Source organism: Halyomorpha halys, unplaced genomic scaffold, assembly GCF_000696795.3.
Source record: "Halyomorpha halys isolate HHAL.00 unplaced genomic scaffold, Hhal_1.1 Scaffold1288.1, whole genome shotgun sequence".
NCBI lineage: Eukaryota > Metazoa > Arthropoda > Insecta > Hemiptera > Pentatomidae > Halyomorpha > Halyomorpha halys.
The window spans coordinates 145,775-169,096 of NW_027112921.1; the positions used below are offsets into that span (position 1 = coordinate 145,775).

At 31.9% G+C, this 23,322-nt stretch overlaps 1 protein-coding gene across 1 annotated transcript in view; it reads right to left on the bottom strand.

Moving 5' to 3' along the window:
• Positions 1 to 15,242: 15,242 nt before the first annotated feature.
• LOC106689173 (fibroblast growth factor receptor homolog 1) overlaps positions 15,243 to 23,322 on the bottom strand; it is a 66,038-nt gene continuing 57,958 nt past the window's right edge. The window contains exons 15-19 of the mRNA XM_014434032.3: positions 22,940 to 23,247; positions 20,154 to 20,347; positions 16,396 to 16,536; positions 16,086 to 16,191; positions 15,243 to 15,573 (exon numbers count right to left, since the gene is read on the bottom strand). Of these exons, the coding sequence (XP_014289518.1) occupies positions 15,487 to 15,573; positions 16,086 to 16,191; positions 16,396 to 16,536; positions 20,154 to 20,347; positions 22,940 to 23,247 (836 nt within the window). The 3' untranslated portion in view covers positions 15,243 to 15,486. The remainder of the gene's footprint in view (positions 15,574 to 16,085; positions 16,192 to 16,395; positions 16,537 to 20,153; positions 20,348 to 22,939; positions 23,248 to 23,322) is intronic.

The following is a 23,322-nucleotide window of genomic DNA, read 5'->3' on the forward strand; positions in this document are numbered from 1 at the left end:
AATAATAATATTTATCACTACGAAATGGTAAACAACCGACTAGTAGTAAATAGAATTGAATCAATCATTCTTATCATCCAATATAAAACTAGAAACATCGTGAACACGCACTCAATCGGCCATTTTCTTGTTCACCTTGAAAGTAAAGCTTTAACAGTTTTGTCAAGTACTTTAGAAATAGTAAAAAAAAAAAAAAAATAATTAAATGGTATCAACTTACATAATAAAAATTAATGTAAAAACTTTTAATAAGAGAAAAATATAAAATACGATAAATTAATCAATAATTGTAAAAATTATGAATTTGTAGGATAGTTACATACAAAACCATTAGGGAACAAATATTTACCATCCGATATTGTATATTGTGTGTAGTTGTTGTCCGATATTGTATATATAATTGAACACTAAGTGTATACATGAATAAAATATTGGCGTTGGGTTTTTACGCCTTAATTTCCGAATAAACAAACAAACCATCCGATATTTCTAAACTCTATTAAGTATACCCAAATTGTATAAAGTTTTGTTCTCACAAAGTAACTTTATAAATAGTGCTATAATTTCCTCTATTCATTATTAATTCTATATTATCTATCTTACCATATACTACTACATCATTACTTTTTTAATCATATTGAAAGATAATTATTTGATTTTAGTAAATTTTTATCTTGTTTATTTTGCTACCAATAAACAGTTATCTACTATTTCGAGCTCTTTTTTTACCACTACCCGAACCATCTCATCCTGTATTATTAGTTTTCTGTTTTATTTTCCTCTAACTAATTGTACATATACATATGGCTACATATAAGCAAGATTTCACCAAGGGGGGGGGCAGACCTCAGCCCATAACACACACACACACACACACACGCACACGTGTATTCAATATATATATATATATATATATATATGTCTCTGTGTGTGTATGTATGTATGTATGTATGTATGTATGTATATATTTCTACAATAGTTGTATATTATTAGTAATGGTTTTAATTTTTATTTCATTTGCCTTTTTGCCTTTATATGTTTTAATTTTTGGCTATAAGCTATAATTTATATAAACGTACATTGTTAAACTTTTAAGCTTTCACTACTCCCAACTAATTAATATTGTACAGAGTGTCACTCAAAACAAGATAACTCATGTGGTTTTGTAGCAAAAACCTCTTTTTAATGTGACGAAAGTAAATAATTATTTCTTGGAATCAATCAACTAATTTTAAATCACTAAAAAATTGTTATTTTCATCTACTGCCTCGTGTTTCTTCGTAGTTATCGAACATAAGACCGTTCTCGTCTTATGACTCCTGCTAGAAAGTAAAGTATCAGGAATAAGTTTTAGTCTTGATCTGAAGAAGAAAAAATGTGCAGCTTTCAGGGCTGTAATGTAGCATCGATATAGTTAACTTATTAAGACTGAAAGACTTCAATGGGCGGTGCACTTGCTGAGGATGAGAGAAATGGAGATTCTTAAGAAGAGTCCCACTAACCGACGAGCTTCATAGCAAGTGGAGATAAGGTCAGCCTATTGTGAGATGGGCAGACTACATAGTTTTTCTTGTCAACTTGAGAACAGCTGGGATTCATCAAGCTAACAGCTAGAAACTTTTGGAGGAGGCTCATACTCAGTGGCAGGCCATCACGCTAGCTTAGTATTATGAAGGTATTCTTGGTACCAACCATTAGATGTTACCATTTGATCGAATAGAATCGTTAATTAATCAAACGAAGAGTTAATAAAATAGATAATCTAAGTAATGCTATATTCGTTAATTTTAAGTTATTAATAATAGAAATCATGATATTAAGTTATTATTGATAACTCACAACCAGTTTGATAACAGCAGGGTCACACACTGGTTTCTAAGTAGTTTTAAATCTAAGATGAGGTTATAAACAAGCCTCTTGTTTCTTCTCTACGCTTCGTTCACCCTCCGCAGTTAACATCTACTCTTTCTTTTTAGAATCTCCTCACGTCTTTATCAACTTTGCTTGTTGGTCTGTTATGTTTCCACCTTTAACCAAAAGTCAATTTATCATTTCAGAATTTGCGACTCTATTGAACTTCCGAATGCCAATTTTTATCTGGTATCCCAAAGAAACATTATCGAAATAAATATTATGGGCTTAGCCAAGATTTGCTATAGGAGAGGAATAACATAATGATACTCGATCGTTAATGAAAGGAAATTAGTCGGAAACGAATTTATTAATTTTAGTAGCCATGGGCTGTGCTATATCATAAGTTTCACTATCAATTACGAAATATAAATTTTAGACTTAGCTTTACCATATGAGCTAAGGAGGAAAAACTGCTCCAAAACCACGATAACTATGTTATTCGCATTTGCTCAGGAACTGATGACATCTAGTAAAGTATAAACTTTAATAAATTACCATAAACTTATGGAAAAAAACATTTTTTTTTTACTACGTTAGAGCTAGCTAGTCCGTTGTCCCTTATCATGAATATTTTTGAGTCATAATTATCATATCATCAAAACATTTTTTGAGCATAACACCAATATGAGAGGAAAGATAAACTTACTTATTTCTATAATCAAGGACGTGATGGCCGTGCGGGTTGGAGCGCAGGTCCCGTTGCGCTTGGTTCGGAACGTTGTGGGTTCGATTCCCACCTGGGGCAGTTAATCATTCATTTTTCGGCGGTCCCAAAGAATGAATCTTGACTCTCTCACCTTGGTCAGTACGCGGCGGCAACCTAGGTAGCCGCCAGGGGTTGGCAAAAACGACCATTAGGCCCACTTGCCGGACTTATTCCTCCCACCAAATACCAGTACCAGTACCAGTATTTCTATAACCAGATACCCATGGAAAATGTTCTAACCACAAGCTTTAAACCTCCAATACACTGATTTGATGATTTATCAAAAGTGGTATAACCTGATAATGATAAGTTCAGTCATTAAATACATAAAAGCACGGCTAAAATTTGCAGAATATCTTTAATTTAGTAAAGATTCCAAGGACAAGCTTTATACGACTACTTAAAGCCTCCAAAACGGACCCTGAGAGATTTTTGTATTCCTGAACTTTTATAACTCAATTAAATCCGAAATACATTCCTTAATTTTTTTAAAATCATCGATTTTAAAATCGAATCCTGACCCTCGACAAAGTTTTCCCTTCTTATCCTAATATTTCAAAAGATAATATAAGATGCGTTATTTCCGAAGACTTTCTTTCGGACGAGAAGTTAACATTGCTAATATGTTATTATGTTGATATAGTTTATTCTTAAAAGACAAACAATTTCGTCTAATAAGTCCATAAGGCATGTCGAAGAATTTTATTCCAAGCACTAATAAAGGTATGGTGCACAAGAATCGAAGGCCTGGTAGAAATAGAAAATTATTTTTTTTCAACTTCTGGAACAGAAGCCATTTTTTATTTCCTCTAACAATGGTTGGCAGATTCATCAATTTTATCTGCTAACTATACATAGCTTACATTAAAGTAATTAAAAATTGGGTGAAATAGCTTCTTTTTATTCAACTCATGGGTTCTTGGCATGATAACACCTTGTCGAGGAGGGTTATTTTCTTGACTATTCTGCTTGTCCAGAAGGCCTCGACAATGCGTGTTCAGTTATATAAGGTAAGGTAGTTGACAAGGAAGATGACTAGATAGGATGTGACTAACGAGAGATATCTGTTATATCTCGGAGGATGGTAACCTCGTCCTACCGGGTACTATTACGAAAAACACGAGGGAGGAATGCAGACCAGGGCCCTGTTTCATAATGAAAGCTAATAGTATTAGTTCAAAATACAAGTATAGGAATAACGTGGTAATGTCACTTATACTTTTTTTTTTTTCATTATAGGGAGGACTATTAGTGATATTACAGATGTTTAAAAGTACTGAAGTACAAATTACTATTGTACAAGTGAGTTCAATTGTATTAAGTTAAATCGACAAGACTAACAGTATTGGTTTGTACATTATTATGAAACAGGGCTCTGGAGGGTAGCTAGCCTCCAGAATCATATAGGAAGGTTCCTTCGTTCTGGCGGGTACTATTCCGACAAAGGCGAAGGAGGTATGTAAGCCCGGAGGGTAGCTAGCCGCTGGAGTTCACGAAGGGATGACAGGTGAGAGAGATCATGTCATAGGTTTATAATCAGAATCGATTATAAACCGAAACTGTCTCAAGCAGAGGCTTTTTGTGTCAAATCCCCTTTATTCATAAATTAATTACAAAATATAAACATATGTACAATACATTATATACAATTTATTGATTTTTGCCCTTTTACTGGAGCTGTGCTCCATTCTAAGGGATGGCTGAATATAATATAAAATTTTGAAATATCACTGTTCGATTTGAAAATATGTGAGGTGCTGGGGCGCACTTCAATTTTTTGACTTTTAACTAAATCTAAACACACTAAATCTAAAACTGAAAATCGTGTCACTGTCACTTTTTCTGGGTTAAAGTTTTGTTGGTCTCGGGTGTAAATCCTGCCTTCGGACTGGTGGAGGTGCTAGTCTCAGTGCCTGGAAGAGTGGATTGGTCAAAAATTGGAGGGAGTCAAAGAACTTGACGTGCCTCCAACCAATCAACTCTGGCACTGTGGGCAGTTCTAGGAGTAGATGCAGTTCCGGGGGTTTCTTCCTCTTCCACGATGTTGTGTGGACCATCCTCCGCAGCATGGTGTCCTGGAAACGCTGGAGGTGTCGCTGCGTGCCTTCAGAGAGGTAGGTGAAGAGTGGTGACCCGTAGAGGAGCGTCGGCCTTGTAGAGCCTGTGCAGCAGGCAAGCAGCATCAAGCAAAGGCTGTGTTCATTAAGACCCTTATTTTAGGCCTAGTGCATATGGCTGTGATCGAGAAGCGTTCTTATTTTATCTGCTTGAGCTATTTTGGAACTATTTAATTCGTGCGTTATTTTGGCATCGTTTATTTATTCTTTTATTGACATTGCTAAGTAGTCTGTACAAAAATTAATAATATGCAAAAATAACAATATGTTTTTATAATATACAATAATATATAAATTTGAGAGCTTAGGTGAGGCTCGAGGTGCTATGCTCTAGTGAATTGTAATCGAACTTCTTGTTCCACTCGCTACAACCTTAAATATGTAATTTTTTTTTTCGTACAACTATTTGTTTTTTCAGCAAAATTGTTCGCGCTCACACATCATTTCATAAATAATATAAGTTGGTTAAGAAAATATGTTATAAAATTCTCAATAATGTTTTGTTCTATACATTACGAACGAATCGGATACTGTAAAGCTCATATTATACAACAAAGCGACTCCTCAATGTTGCCATTTTCTCTTAATTTTTTTTTCCTAAAACGGCCTAGAACGTTCCAAAAAAAGGATAATTATTTTGTTTCTGTAATTCAGTCATTAGCATGCTGTTGTATAAAAATAGATCCTTGGATGGACCTCCTGTCCCGAAACAAAATCCTAGGCACGTCACTGCTTGTCTGTTATGATTATTATATTTGGGTGATGTAGATACCTTTACGCAACGTCGTAACACAAACTCATTTAATTTCGAACAAAGATATCCATATTTAGGAAACAAGACACTTTACAAAATAACATTGATTGAATTTGCTCTTCAATTGTTTTATCACACATGACTTTAAATAAAAAATAGTCTAGAGGAACAGTTTTAGTCTGAATACAATCTATATAAAAATGTGATTGATTATTAGAAATCAGGTAACTCTTTTATATGAAAAAATAACTATCTCATTAGGAAGGTAGAATACCTCTTTTAATTCTTTTTGGATCATCGGAATAAATAAAAATAAATTAATGTGGTCATGTTCACATTGGTTAAGGATGGTAAAGGAAGTTTGCTGATCATGTTATTGTATGGAACAAAAATATTTGTATGGCAGTTGGAATCTGTAGTACTACGGTTTGATGGAAGAGTGACCGGGGAAGAATGAACCATCCCCCGAAGTAATTTTTTTTTTTTATTTACAAACACAAACCACATTTGAACTCTTTGTTACATACACTGGGTTAAAAACAATATTCGTACACTTACGAAAATTCCCTGTTTATTTTAACAGACAATAATCTGCATTAATTTTTTAAGTAAAGAAAATTCGAAATCTGAACCACTTAAGTGACCTGTAATTGATTGAACAAAACAATTATTGACGTAAAAATTCTTTAGTGGCAACAAAGGGGAAACAGATTGCCTTAATGATATAAATACGGAAGCGAAAGAAAGCTGTTCATAACTGTAGTCTTATACCTATTTCCAGCCCTTTAAACAAAAAAAAGTCTCACTAATTGCAATTGTAGCAAAGTATTGCAAACCTTTTAATTTAAATGTTTTGAATTCTACATAAAATTCTATCGAAAATGAGTCCAAATCCAACCACTATAATATAAAATCCATTGATACAGATTTTAATGTTAATTTCAGTTAGTTGTGTGTCGAGGTGGCTGTATATAATTAATTAAATCTGATTCAAATTGGAGAGGTGAGATATTCTACTCTAGAAGGCCCCAACAATGCGTGTTCAGTAGGCTAAGGTTGCTGAATTGGAAACAAATTGACAGGATGAGTTTTACGGCAACTAAGGGTGGTTTAAATGAATGTAACATATGTAAATAAAAACACCTTATTCAAATATAAACATAAACTGAGCTAAATATTTAGTATTATCTCACTACACCGTATGAAACATAAACTTAAAAACCCGATGAATGTACGATAAAAAAACACGGACAGAAAGCGTCCGTTTACAATCCGTGAATCACATGAATTCGAGTAAAAATACTGAAATAAGTGATCGTGAACATGCATCAAACATCTATACAACAATTACTTTCAGTAATTGAGCGTTATAACGTAGATTTAAAACTTATTAAAATATTTTTTTACGGAAGAATGTTGAGGAATAACTTGTAGAAACAAAATAGTTTTCGTTTTTGTGAAATTTTTGGGTAAAATAAAAGATGGTAAAAGAATAGAGTATAAAATTATGATAACGGTTTGGGTTGCCCACTATCTCTTGCCATCTACTATGGCATTGCTGATTGTTCAGGAGTTTAAGTGGTAGCTCAATCACGTTCCTAACCCATTTTAACCTCTCTGTCTTATTTACATTTGGAGATCCTTTTCCCGATTTCTGTAACAAGGAATCACCTTCCTTAATTTTTATGTACATATTTTACCTCCTTTAGAATGGAAATTTCAATTAAAAACAATCAAAGCTCAATTAAAAAGTTATAAATGTATCTATTTTAATGACGATATAGTAAAGTTGTTACTATACCATTTCTGTTGTAACAAACATTGTATAATAGTGTTGTACTAGAATAAAATACTGTATTATACATAATAAAATATACATATCTAATATAAAACAATATTAGTCAAATCAGTATTTATTGTAGTAACTCCAAATGTATATCTTATAGGAAACAGTAATGCAACATTTATCTAACTCACAAACCATGGTTGTTTATTAATCTACCCCTACATGGTTCTTTGGAAGAATAACTCAGAATAATGACTTAAATATTTATTATAGGATAGAATGCAAATTATTACATGTAATGCAAAGGATATTGAAAGTATTTAAAATTTGACTGGCTTATTAATTTGGTTATTAAGTAATTATTGAAAAAAATAATATTGTCTTTAATTCATCAAATCTCATATTTTTCAAGTACCTTATTACATCAAATGTATATTACAGTAGGGATGCGAGAAATGGAGAGATGTTAAAATATTTCCTGCAAATCATTTAGTTCTGAAATCTTAAAAATGTATGCTAAATTTATTTATTCTTTTATCAGACTTCGATTATGAAGGGATATAACTAGGAATTAGTTTTAAGAATAGTTTCAGTTAATGTTCTGTATTGGAGCTAAAATAAATAATATCAATATTTTGAAAAATATGAACATCAAAGTCGAGAGTCTAAAGGGAATTGAATTAATACCCTTGAAATGTTTAAAAAGTAAGAAATGAGTCAAAACGAATTCTACTCATTTATTAATTCCTTTAATTCTGTCTGACAGCATTTGTTTTACTGTAAAACAATATGTGGTGTTAAGTTCTTTTAATATGATATTTGAAAGCATTTTGAGATGTTCTATATTAGTGCCCAAGGAGCAAAGTGAATCCAAATTCGGTTGCACAAAACAAGGTTTTAATAATTTTTAGAATCTTTAAATTAAAAGGAAACAAATGAAAGTTAGACTCAGTTAGTTTTGATAAAATTTCGTTCATAACATGTATGAATAAAAGTGGGCTTAAATATAGACTCTAGAGAACAGCAAATGTTGCAGGAAAACAAAATTATAATAAAACTTAGCTTTAACAATAAGGCATATATTCTGTAAATTGAATGAAATCCTTAGTTAACAAAGTAACTGACCCCCATTTGATTTTATCTTTAAAATATATATATTTAAGTAAAAAAAAAAAAAAGATTTTTATTGGAATAATATAGTTAACTGTATGAAGTACATTGAAGGAAGATAGTCAGGGTGGTGGTCAATAAAGGTATAAAATAGTAAAAAACTATTTAATGGTAACCTTCCTTTTGCCCCATTTTTCAGGGTTTCTACAGGGCTAAATAAAAACAAGATACAAACAATCTAAGGTGTGACAAGAAAATTATAATACATATACAAAGAGAGTAAACAATTAAGATGAAAGATATTACATGCAGATTATGTACTGTAGAAACAAAAATTAAAAGTACATACATGGATGAAATAATTGAATTGGAACAAAAATTATGAAAATAGCAAAAGTAGTGATATAATGATCTGAGAAAAAATAAGACAGTATAGATACAAATAGTTAGTAGTAAAACCATAATGTGTAAATAAAATTTAGAAAAAAATGTGAAAAACAGCAATAACAATAGTAAACAAAAATGGGTCTCGACAACAGTATGAAGTATGGAATAAGACTGGGAGAAAAAACTATATTAGTACATAAAAATAAGTAGATAAAAGGAAAAGAGTAAAAAGTAGAGGGGTGGGTAGGGTAGAAATAGTCACAATGTCTGAGTTAAGTATGTCTGTAAGTAAGAGAGAGATATCTTTGTCAATTTTGTGGCAAACAGGTTTTTCTTCTAGATTGATATGGAGGGTATTTTGTGTATGGTTAAGGACCATAGCAAGGATGGAGACTCTGTCAAAGTCTGCCCCCTGGACTATCTTCCTGCAATATAAGTATTATATGAGGTCTTTCCATCAAAAATTTGTTTATAACATTATTGGATTCCAAAGCTTCTACAATATAAAACTCTACTTTCTCCAAAAAAAAAAGCCATACCCTGCCATGAGACATTTGACTCATTACATACCTTTAAATGAAATAGAAGTTGATCTTTAAATAGTCTGAAACATAACCTTGTTTAATACTAATATTTTAAGTATATAAGAAAAAGTTCTTATGTATATTTTAAACTAGTTTTAATTTAAGTTAGTTATATAACTTGTGTATGTATTCAGTTAAGTTATATGTTTTAAATTAAGTTATTCTTTATGTATGTTTTGTTTCATAAATTTATTTGTTTCCTTTCAGTATAATAAAACCTAAAATTATAAACAAAATGAGGCTCTAAAAATGAAACAGTGTTACTTTACTAATTACACAACTGTTGACACTACCTTTAGTAAATATTGTATATTTTGTTCTATGTTAATAAGAGTATTAAAAATTTGTTCAATGAACTTTTACATAATTTGCTGTTATTTTCGTTTTTATTTTTTATGTTGTTGCAGCATATTTTATTTTTTATACAACAAATTTGAATTATTTCAGTGTATAAGTTTTTAACCTTATCACTGATCTTTTAACAATTTTATCACAATATTTTTCCAGCTCTTCAGTGAATATATTTTTATAGAAAAAAAAAGTCTAGTCTAACTAAAGTAGTCAGGTATAAATATTGTTTTGTTTAAATTTAGAGCTAATTGAAAGAAACATTATGAATTTGGTATTTTGTATATAGTCTTTGGCTTTTGATTAGAACTCCAATAAATGCAGATGTGTTAATTTTAGAAGCCGCTTCAGGTATTATTTCATTCAATTTTTTCAACATTTAATTTTAAGCTCTTCTGTTTACTTTTTACTTTGTTATTTTAACAGTGATACCAGGTAAATCCAAATGTATCATTCGAATTATTAACAATATCCTAATTAGAGGACTCAAGAGAACTTTGAAGAAACTGGGGGGATAATACAGAAGTCTTTCAAATTTATAAATGCCCAAAGTTAAAAAATTCTATACAATTTATTAGTTTCATTTATGAAAATAAAGCGAACAATGAATAAATAAAAGAGTATTTTAAAATTATATTATACTTACTTAATATGTTAAAATCATCAACGTAATAATAATAAAGATCAACTTAAATAAAAAAGAATGCTGCTTGGTCAATGATTCCTACATGAAAGGAAGGTTACTTTGTTAAGATTTAATTATAGACTATGGGTGGAGGGGGGAGCAATTCAATTAATTATTACTTTTATAGGTTAGAATTCCAGATATCAGGAATGAAGTTGATGCTCAGTGTCTTTTCAATTTTTTTTTTTTTTTATAAATTGTCTTAATTATAATTGAAAGAATTGTACTGTGTTGGGGAGGTGGATACAGCATCCCCAAAACTTCTAAAAATAGAATAAATATATGTGTTGAAAGCATTATATTTTGGTTTTAAGTTTTGGACCTTTGGGCACTGATAAATTTCAATAATGTTTAAAAAAGGTATAGATCATATAACAAAACAAATTGATATAAAAGTCAGTTACTGGTGAGTAAAGCTTAAATTCGTGTAAAGAATTAACATTTAAGTAAAATTTGAAAGTATCCACCTGTTTGTACTTACTTTTGAGGTATCTTTTTAGTATTAATATATTTATATTTTAAAAAAGGGGAAAAAAGCAAATACTGTTGAAAGGAGTGGACACAAATTAAAATGTTTTTACTGTTTTATTTGTTCCGGTTATATACAACATAAAATGTTCTTACAGTTCCTTGTAGTAAGAACACAGAACACAAGCTTAGAAGTGATCACAACAAAGGCTTCATAACAACTTGTAGCCAAACAAAGAACATAACAGCAAGTGAACTACAATCAATATCTTCACTGTTTGCCACAGAGCAACTTGTATGCAATAAAAAATGAATTTTTATATCACACTTCAACAAATACCTTAAAACAGAACAAATAATTGTTAGGAGCAGCCCTCTTGGCGTAAATCTCTAAAACTGCAAATTCCGTCCCTGGTATAACAAGCAAGGAAAAAAATTCCTGAGGAGCCACAAATGCAATAATAACTGGAGGGCCCATTTACAGTTTTCTGCAGGGAACATTATTAAAAAGGCTGTTCCAACTGGCTTTGCTTCTTTTAATTATCGGGCTGTCAAGAAGCTATCTATCTATAAAGTGTTGAAGCTGCTTAGGACACTAAAGAGGCCAGAAAACTCAAAAACTGAGTTCCTTACTGTTGTAGTTTCAGTGTTGCAGACCCTTAAGTCAAATTGGCGAAAACACCTGAGAAAACTTGCCAAGGAACTTGCAAGCCTGATGGTCTTACATAAAAGAGCCATCCTGCAATGGATCCCTGGACACTATAGCCTAGTTGGAAACGAGAGGGCAGGCCAGATGGCTAAGGATGGTGCCTTGGGAATGCAGTTCAACCTCAGCCTTGATGAAGTAAAGATGCTTAATATAGCCACCATTAGGCAACAATGAATCAGGAGCCACTCACATCACGACACCGGAAAAGTCATCCACCATCTCACTTGACGAGAACAGGTCCTCATTTTTCACTTATGAATGGGGCCCAACTGTCTCAGAGCCCACCTCTTCCAAAAGCTCCATATTGGATTCAGTCCTCTCTGCGAGTGTAGTGAAGGTGAACAAAATGCTGAGCAGATATTCTTAACGTGCAAGCTATTTTCTGAGCAAAGAAGACTGATGTAGCCCTCTCCAACTGAGGTGCAAAGAAAGGTCTATGGAAGCATGGAGGACCTCAGGAGAAACACCAAATTCCTTATTTTGATTTCTGACTTGACCATCTAAGGGAAGAACACCAAAGAAGGAGTACCTTTAATTTTGTTTATTTAAAATAAATAACCAAGTTCTCCGTATTATCAATAATAAACAATGGATAAATAAAAATATCAAAGAATTTGATCAATGACTTAAGGGGGAAAAAAAAGAAAAACAGAGACCAGAGTTCACAGTGGAAAGAGCTGAGACAACTCAATCTGTTCTAATACATTCATATGTACACAGCAGAGTTGATATTTGCTATTTTCACCTCAAGAAACCCTAAAATATGAATTTTTATTATAAGTGAAAGTAGTTTAATGCATGCACTGCACCAGATTCTTTATTTACACAGATTCACACCATAAAAAAATAATAATAATGAAACATCTCGATTAAGCAAAGCAATATCAAATAGTAAAAAGGAGGTATCAAAAACAAATGAGACTAAAGTAATAGTCCAAGATGTGTGATGGTAGTAAATAAAGTAATCAAAGTTTCTTTGAAACAGAGTAAAATTTATATATACATGTAAAAGAAATAAATATCAGAAATATAGGCTTGTAAAGTGAGGAAATAATCTATGTCAGTGAGTAGATAATTCCAGACTACCTTTGCTTTTACTTGCTGTAAAGCAGCAGAAGGCCACCAGGAAGTGAAGTATGTTTAGTTTATCAGAGGATGGGTCTGTTGCTGGCATGACGATGGCCTACCAGCTGCTATTATTAATGAAGTAGTAGACTTTAAAGCCATGCAATAATATGGATTATTATTTCTTTGTATTGTATCACTGTTGTTTCAGTGGAAAATCTAAATTTTCGTAGTTTATTTTAAAAGGAAGATGGTCCGGGTGTGGTCAAATAAAAAATTGAAATAGTAATTAAACTAATTAATGTGAGCCAACATTTCGTCCCACACTGCAGGGCTTTATTCACATGGAACGAAACATTGGCTTTTATTAACGAAACAATAAAACACTTTAAATAGTTTTATTACTATTTGAGTTTTTTCATTGACTGCACCCAGACCATCTTCCTTTTAGTGTTAGACAGTAATTTATTTTAGTTTTTCACTTTGCACAATATCTATACACAGTTTTTTTTTTCAAATTAGGTTCAATTTTTGAATTCAAATTCTTTTATCCTTTCATATTCTATATCCCTCTTTTTCACAATATGACAAATATTCTCCTAACCTGTCATGTTAACTCTCAATTACTCCTTGCACATTTTGAAGAATTTTTTCATTATTTTCACTATAACTTTTTTCAGATCATTGATGTATCCAAAACCTGACTTGAACCTCATATTCCCTCCCCACATATGTTCATTCCTGGTTACATTCTTATTTGCCATGATCAAGTTGGTGGAACTGGTGTGGTTGTGGGCTTGTTTTTTCATGACTGTCTAAAAGTTACAATCCTTCACAGATCTCCATCCTCTGTTTTTTCTCATCTAGAATATAAGTTTCCTGAAATTTCTACTGACTCATTCTCTCTCCTATTTTTCATAGTTTATATTCAATTTTAACTCTCCTTGGAATGTTTCACCTTCACTTATGTTGTTCTCTTCAATAAGTGACATAATCATGCCTGGGGATTTTAATACCAATTTACTTTTGGTCTCTCCTGGTAATTCCTACCTTGTTGATCTTCTCTATTCCCTTGATTTATTCATTTCATCCTTCTAATCCACATGTCATACAAAGTGCTCGGATACGTTGCTAAACCTAATATTTGATTTAGTTCAAAATTGACTGCCCTCATCCCAACATCCAGTACTTTTCCTTTCATCTCATGATTTTGTCCAAGTCTGATAATATTCCTACTCTCATCCTAACCACAAAGTTTAAAAAGTTTTTGGCAAAGTCTCAATCAATTAAATAATGAAAATATGAATGCTTTCCTTAGTTCATTATCCTATTAATTAGAATCTACTTACACCTTCTTCAAGAGAATTCATTCTAAAAATTCATCTAAAGATAGATGAAATGGTAGATTGTCTGTCAGAAAATATCTTGTCTTTCCTTAACCATCATGCTCTTTTTTAAACCACTACCTTCCAACAACCCTATTCATAGGATCACCTCAGAAATAAAGGACCTGATGAAAAGAAGAGACGCTGCCAAGAAGGAATTTCACCGCACTCAAATTTCACAAGACTATTTTTCAAGTAAGTTCCTCAAAATCAATCTTAATCTTCAATACACAGTCTTCAGGCACCATTCTTCCATAGTTCTCTTTCCCAAGCTCCTGATCCTAGATCGAAGTGGAAGGTTCTTAGAAAACTCTGTTCTCTAAACTCCTATCAGTTTATCTAAATCTATCAATGATTACATTGTTTCTTCTGATGAACTGAACTCTAATTTTACCAGTCCTATTTCTCATACTCCAGTAAATATTGTCTTACCTTCATCTGTTCCTAAAGCACCCTTTGACTACAAAAATTCTTATTGCCTGCATATTAATCCTGCTGACCTACTCTCTTCTGTCCCCAAACATTAAACTTTGACTCCCTGTCATTTTGGTATTCTTCTACATATATATAAAAGTTTTCCCTCCAAAGTGACATCTTTCCATCTCCTCAAGAAAGATTGTAATACATCTTTTGAAAGAAGTTTCTTCTCTATTAAAAGTTTCACCCTTCGGACCCATTTCTATCTTTTTAAATTTAGCTAAACCTTCAGATGAATAAGCCAATCACCAACTACCTTGACCATACCTCTTTTCAATATCTTTTAATGTGGTTTTGGTGGTGTTTATTCCACTCTATCCATTTTAATAATTTTTATTTGTAATGTCAGACTTACTTCAAATATCAGCTATTTCTTCACCTCCTTTAATCTTCATCTACAAATATGAAATTTATAGACAATCTGATATTTTGAACTTCATAGCTAGACCATAAGCAATCATTTACTTCCATTGTTTTTGTTCTTAGGGGACTTGGTCCCAGAATAAAGATCATATATTCATTTCATTAAATGAAAATTTTCAATTTTCCTCCCTTTCATGTACGAACTTTTCCACCAAACTTTATAATAATAGTGTATTTACTAAACTATACATTTCTGGAAATGATTATACAAGCAGTCAACAATGAACTGGAGCTATATTATTTAGAATATGTAGGGGTATTTTGTATCTACAATTATTAAACATAATTCAATAGCTTTTATTTATTAAGTACAACAATGACAAAAATAAAAAATATATCTAAAGGATCACATTTAAAGACAATAATAAATGTTTAAAACTATTTATAAAATATACAAGATGTATTTACAGTACAGAAGAATTTTCTTCTAATAACAAAATTTACAACTTACAGACTGTTTATACAAATGGAATTAAACTAATATAAATACATTAATCTTGCAGATTAGAAAAAAATAAAAATAACTTATGATGATTTGTACTTATAACACATCAATATTACAGGCAGCTTAAAGAAGATAGGGGAACTGTTCTATGCTAGATTCAAGACTGGATGGAGGTGTAGCCAACTGAGGTAAACTTAGATCCAGGTATTCCTTTAAAACAAAACAAAAAAAAATAAACATTAGTTTTATTCATAGATACTCATAATTTTATATCCTTCTGTTTTTTTTTTTGTTTGTTTTTTTAGTCACCTGTTATTTATAACAGATGATTCCACACATTTATACTCATAAATACACAAAAAATGCATATCCACACATGCAGACATACAGACACATATAATTAACTTATTATTAATGTCCTACAAAATTTTCAAATTATTAATAGTGGCTGTGATAAAAAAAAGTTGAGAATCGCTGCCTTAATCTCTTTCAAAATTCTAAAGAGTCCCAGAAATCAAGCTCGTGTCTCAAAAAAGAAATAAAAAAAATTTTAAGGACAACAGTTTTCAATAACACATTCTATCTCTAAAGTTTAGAACACTTAAATAATAATAATGTTTTTACCCCACACGATATGTAATTTTAATTTGTACTTTATGCTAATTTTTACTGTTTATTTACTAACCAAAACTAAAAAAAAAGTATATTTGATTCATTTTTACCTCATTTGCAGTTTCCATAAGTATACTATCTAGACTTTCAACTAGTTTCGAAAATGATGGCCGTTCTTTAGGTTGATAGCACCAACATTGCCGCATCATCATGTAACTAAAATGTAACATATACTAGTAAAAAAGAATAATAAATAAACGTTCTAGTGAATTACTGATCACAAGATTTTTAATATGATTTACATTTACAAATGGTAATGTTAAAAATAACTTTTTCTTCAAACAGCAAAAGTAGTTCTGGCAAATTACATATAATTCATAGATTTAAAAATGAATATATCAACAGTTGCTTTATCCTTACATTTCTAATGAGCAACATGGTGGCTTTTCCATCCTGTGTCCTGTTCGTAATAAATGGAACAATTTCTCCATACTTGGAACAGAAGGATATGGTGTCCCTCCTAGTGTCATAATCTCCCACAATAAAACACCATATGACCATCTAAAAATAAATACAGAATAGAAAAAGAACTTTATTCTGGGACTAGGTCCCTTTATAATTACAAAAAATATACCAATAAAAAAAAACATACCTGGGAAAAACTAACTTAGTAAAAATAACTCAGTAAATACATTATATAAATAAACAAGAAAGTAGCATAAAAGGAATTCTGGTGATAGAAGTGAAAGAAAAACAATGAAAAAGGTACACACTAAATATAATATAGCATACAGAGAAATATATACACCAATGAGCACAACCCGACTATAAAAACTCTTATATCACGAAGAAGCTTCTCACCAAAAATTGGCGACCTTGAAGACAAAGTCGGTCGATCAGATTCCAGGGTGCCTGAAAGTAAAAAGCTAAAATACGGTGAATCGGAGCACCACAAGTACACTACACAGAAGTTCAAACCCAAAAACAAGTACTATTTTAGAACATACAACATAAACTCCCAAATTCAGGTAGGAAAATTAAAACAGCTCACAACAGAACTAAAGAGACCAAAAATATTAGTAATGGGCCTACAAGAAACCAGGTACTCAGACACAGAAACCATAGAATCGGATGGTTTTAGAATCGTCAAGGGACCCCCAGGCAAGAAGTAAGATGATTCCCTGCTCAAATTAAGATGAATTTTATACCTGCTAGAAATACTACCAGAACTGAACCTAAGAAAAAAGCAATATCAGTGGATAGAGGAGTTCTAGTAAAAGAAAAGGGACAGGAATAGAGAGAAAAAGTAAAAACACCAGAAAATTGGGAAGAATTAACATAAAATTTAACAGGAGTTGCAAGAGAGCTGGCACCACAACACTTCTACAAGAAGAAAGTATGGTGGAACATAGAATGCGAAAATGACATTAGGGAAAGGCTGGAAGCATGGAAATCATGGAACCATCACAAAACCTCGAAAAATCTAGAGGAATATAAAAAGGTAAGAAAAGAAGCACGCAAAATAATGATAACATCAAGAAGAAAATTCCACAACAAACAACTGGCAGAAATGGAGGAAAATTTCAAGAGGAATGAAACTAAACTCTTTTACAAGACATTCAAGGGAAAAATTAAAGGGTACATCCCCTCCCCAGGACTGGTAATGCAGAGAAAAGACGGAATCTAGCCCTAAACAATGAAGAAAACTATGAAATTCTAGCAGAATATTTCGAAAACCTCCTAAACTGTGAAAAACCTAATGAGAAATTGATGATAGAGGAAAACACCCCACAAAACATAGATTCAAACCCACCAGATGAAGAAGAAATAGAGAAAGTAATAAAATCACTTAAAAATAATAAGGCCTCTGGTGAAGACGGCGTCCTAGCAGAAATGTGGAAGTTGATGAGTGATGACTCATGGAAATGCTTATGGACATTTGGGAGAATGAAAAAATACCAGAAGAATGGGGAAAACCACCTTAATACATCCTTTATATAAAAAAGGGTCGAAAATCAATGTTAATAACTATAGAGCAATTTCTCTACTATCAGTTACATATGAAATCTTCTCTAAAGTCCTGCTGAATAGACTGGAATTACAAATAGATCACAAAATAGGAGAGTACCAAGGGGGCTATAGAAAAGCAAGGTCCTGTCAGAAGCAAATTGTAAGCCTTAAACTGCTCATAAAATACTATACTACCAAAAAGAAAAATCTTTACATTTCATTTGTTGACTTAAAAAAGGCCTAAAATTCTGTGGATAGGGAAACCCTACTGGAAATCCTGAAAGAGTATGGAGTAGACCAGAAAACCAAAAATCCGATAAAACTGACTCTGACAGATATAAAATCTAAAGTGAAATTTCAGGGTCTTATAAGAAAACCTTTTCAGATAAAAACAGAACTAAGACAAGGCAACGACTTGTCCTCAATACTTTTCAACATAGTCCTGAATAAAATCATGAAGGAATTCTGGAAAAAAAATAACTCATGGTTAATAAAAGGAGCCATAGTAGGGAACAAAAACCATCATATAAAAGTGAGTTGTTTGGCATTTGCTTATGATCTCACACTGTTGGCAGAATCAGAGGAAGAGGCTATTAGTCAAATAAATACCCTACAAATAATAGCAGAAAAAGCAGGCCTACAAATATCATCTGAAAAAACAGAACTCATGATTACTGAAGTAAATTTCAAGAAAAAAATAGTAAATACTGAATATGGAAAAATAAAAGTAACCAGAAAATTTAAATACTTGGGGGAAATAATTTGTCACACTGGTTCTGTGAAAGAGAGCATCCGAGAGAAAACCACCAAATTAGAAAATTTAAGCTTTCAAACAGCTAAAACTTACAATAAGAAGAACCCCTCCTCCAATGCAAAGTTAAGGCAGTACAATATTGTGATAAGGCCAGTGATTTTATACGGTATGGAGATCACATGCTTACCCAACTTGGAAAAGCTGCTAAAAATAGAGAGGAGGTTCTTAAGAAAAATCTATGGGCCCAGGAAAACACAAGAAGGTTACAGCCTAAGATCTAATGAAGAGATCTACAGAAAAATCGAAGACCTGGAAACCACGACGAGAATCAGATGGCTGATGTTCTATGGGCACATGAAGAGGATTTAGTAGGAAAGATTGAATAAGAAGATCTTTAAAACAATTTTTAGCTACAAAAACATGGGAGGATACACAAGGCAAATGAGAGAGGAATTAAAGGGACTTAAAAATTTCAGATACCGACTGTCTAGATAGATATACGTACAGGAAAAGATTGAAAAATCTCACCAATATTGGAAGAGGAAAAAAAAGGTATACGAAGTGGTCCGAAGAAAGAAAAGAAAGGCAGTCGAGGAACTGAGATGGGAAGAAAGAAAATCAAGACTCCCAAAGAAGCTTAACCATAGATATTGATGTGGTCCTTAATAGCCGATACGTGATAAAAAAAAAGGCTATTATTCCCATTTAATGAAAATTTGACATAAAAATAAATAATATTGCTTATAGAGTGTATGTTTGGGATGTGAGGTGATATTGGAAAAGGAGGGATTTAAAAGAAGAAAAGGAAGATGGATGATGAATAATAGGAGGGAGAGAATTATAGATGGTAGTGGAGTTGGGTAAAAAAGAAAGTTTAACTGTTTTTTTTTTGGAATGGGTGTAGAGGTCAGAATGATTGGATCTTGTTTCCTATGAATGGACTGAGGATTTGAATTGTAGGAGCTGTAAATGTGGAAAAGATGCTAGAAATTGTTGATTTGGTATAGGTAGGATTCAAGAAATATTATCTAAAGGTGGAGGAACAGAGCAACTTTAACTCATTCTAAAGATGGAATTTATGAGAACACTTATTATTATGAGGGGTATCAAAATCAAAGCAGTTCATAATTTGTTCTCCTGTACAATTGAGAAACTACCGAACACAACACAACTACAATTAAGATGAGGGAATATAACAGAGGATATAAGCTTACATGTAGGTTGTGAAAGAAGATGAAAGGAACAATTTAATAATTTTAGAGTGCTTATTAATTGATATTTTTATAGTGAGGTCATTCATTGTAATATAAAATAATAATATTAACATTTTGCTCAAAATTTAAGCTGTAATTTACAAAAATAGAAATATTTAAAAAATGAGAAAATAAGGTGTCCAATGATAAATTATACTAACACATCACTTTGGCTAGTGTACACTCTGTGAAATAAACATTCGGGTGCCATCCATTTTACAGGCAATCTTCCATCAGTTTTTTTCCTATAATAATCATTGCTATGAACATCTCGAGCTAATCCAAAATCAGCTATTTTAAGAACATAATTGTCACTAACAAGAACATTTCTGGCAGCTAGATCTCTGTGTACACACTGTAAAAGAAGATTTTAATACATTTGAATGTGTACAGATAATTTTATTATAAAATGAATATTTATAAATATATGCAGGAAAAAATTACTTAAAAATATATTTTATTGTATAATACTGTTACTGAAAATGCTAAAAGTATTTGTTTAAATAACCTGGGGATGAGGCAGTTACGATGTTAACGTGCTATTCACAGCATAGGAATCCCTCTTATGAGAGGGATTTGTCTGTTGGAGTTAAGAGATTATGATCATTTGCAAATAAAGTAGATAATTAGAATGACTATGTATTCATTATTTTTCTATTGTGACATTTGTTGATTGTTTACTCTTACTATGTATGAATTTCAATAAATTATACTCTTTCAAAACTTATAAAAGAAGTATGCCTCATCACTTTCAACCAAAAATTAGTACTCAAGGTGGATCAGCAAGGTACAAGAAATATAAAAACTAATAAAAGTTATTCAATAAGTAAAATTTGTTTTGTGTTTCCAAAATATAATGTTATAGAAAATAGGTTTTATTATTTTGTTTGTAAAATATGGCGACACTGCTCTGGCAGGGGATAGCTTGGTGTCCCTTTGGGTCTAGAACAGTCTGTCATGGCGTGTATTGGTGTAAACACACTCTCATTGCCTTTGTTTATAAAACCCTCCCTAAATTCCATAACAGTTTGGTAGCAGAGCATGGTTTAGTGCATGAAAGGGTTAAGTGACGAGAGTTATTTACGTATATTAACAGATATTTAAGCTTTGTGATTTTATTTGGGACTAACTGCCGAAATCAAAACACAAAGGACATGGACGCCGCAGGATTTAACATTGAAAAGCTTGCTACATAAAATTACGGGATCTGGTTGATAAAAATTGAAGCGTATTTAAGCAAAGGACCTATACGAAGAAATTACTGAAAAAGATCTACCGACTGAAGCAGATGCAGCTTGAAAAAAACAAAACAAGTAGGTACTCTCTATTATTATTTTAACAGTCAGTGATGATATATTGCCATTGATTAGAGGTGGAAAAAACTTCAAAAAGGGTTTAGAAAAATTAAGAGAAAGGTTTGAGGGCGTTCCCGAAGAAAAAGTGATGGAATTGACCAAAATCAGGAAAAACACTGGTGAAACATTGGATGAATATCTTATAAGGTTTCAATGTTTAGTTCAGGAGATAGCTCAACTGGGTGAATCCCTAACAGACAGAGAATTAGTAAGCTATATCATTGAAGGCTTACCACCCTATTAAGATCCTGTTGTCATCGCTATTTTAGTTAATAGGAATATTAAATTTAGTGAGGTAAAGCAAATGCTTTTGTCATTTGAAAGAAGGAATAACCTTCATAGGAATGAACAAGCATTAAAGAAATATCGTAAAAGGTCAAACTTTTTGTCTAAAAGCCTGCTTTATTTGTAAAAAACAGATCACTTAAAAAAGAAAAGCTGGTTTCTGAAGAAATGAAAGAATTTGAAATGGAAGATGATGTCATCTTCTCTCAGGAAGGAAGCACAGAAGAAATTCATGAAGACACTGAAGAAAAAGTTCCTGTACTAATAGAACAAGAAACACCAGATCAACAACATACTTCAGATGATGACGATATAGTTTATGCAGTCTCAGACATAGATTACTGGGGTCAAGATGTTAAGCTTATCCCTGATTCAGTTAAAAATGAAACATCTGTGTTTATCAAAGACTATGGAGTTGGTGTTGATGAAGAAATAGAAGATATTAGCACAGAAAAACTGGATCGGAAGATGAAAAAACATTTCATTGAAAATTTCTACACCAAAGATGAAGAATACCTTGGATTAAATACACATGACTCTAATTGGGATGTTGGTGAAAATGATATGGATTGTGAAGCAAAAATTGAGGAATATACTGGAGCTAAGAAGAAGAAGAGACTCGGAAAGAAAAAGGGATTTAGTAGTACAACAAGTATTGCTAAACCTCCTGTTGAACCAAATGTTCATAATAACATTAGAGGAGATTTTGGTGAATATTATAATCCTGACTATGAAGAATCAACATATAACAATACAAACGAACCGTATTTCTAAGCAAAACTTCTGTATTAATTTATTCTAAAGATGTTAAAATAACTTTTCTATTGAACATTAAAGTTATCTGCTGATATTGTAGCCAACATATTTTATAAAATATATGTCATTTAGGTTAAGGTTATACAAATTTAATATTTTTATCCTATACATATAGAATATGTATTCCAGTATTATGTTATTATTTATACTGAAGAGGTTCAAAATCAGTCATTTGTGTATACAGTACAGTGTAGGGTCAGACATATATATCAGCCTGTACAGTATTAGTACTGAAACCAATGGTGAAAGTACATATATCATCATGGTGTATGCACAGATACAACCATCATTTTGCTTATCCCCCAAGAGGGCATCAGCTAGAACAGAAGGTTCCTCTAGAACTTCTACCCACTGTGCCAGTTAAGTTATATTTTCATTGTATGTTGAATGCCCCATTTTATTTACTAATGAGTTTACAAAGAATGTTAGGTACATTTTCATTAATTTATTATTCAATTTTTTTTCATTTAGTTTATAAAATATGTTCTTACTCTTCTCGAAGAAAGATACTGCATTCCTCTAGCAACCTGGAAAGCAAAAGACACTAAGTCTTTTTGTGTTAGCACATTTCTATTATCCTGTATATCTTCACCGATTGCAGGTTCATAACCAGAAGAAGGACGATGCTGCCTTAAGAAATCTCTTAGATTTCCATGACGAGCGAATTCTACCAATACATATAAAGGCCCCCCTTGGGTACAACACCCTAACATATTAATAATATTAATATGTTTTCCCACCATCTTAATTATCTCCATCTCAGAAACTAAATCTGTCATTTCCGCATCTGTGTGACCTTCTGTAATAGGAAAAAAATGTCATTTAATCGTTATTTTATAGCTCCATTCAAGTAATAAATAAATCATTTGATAAC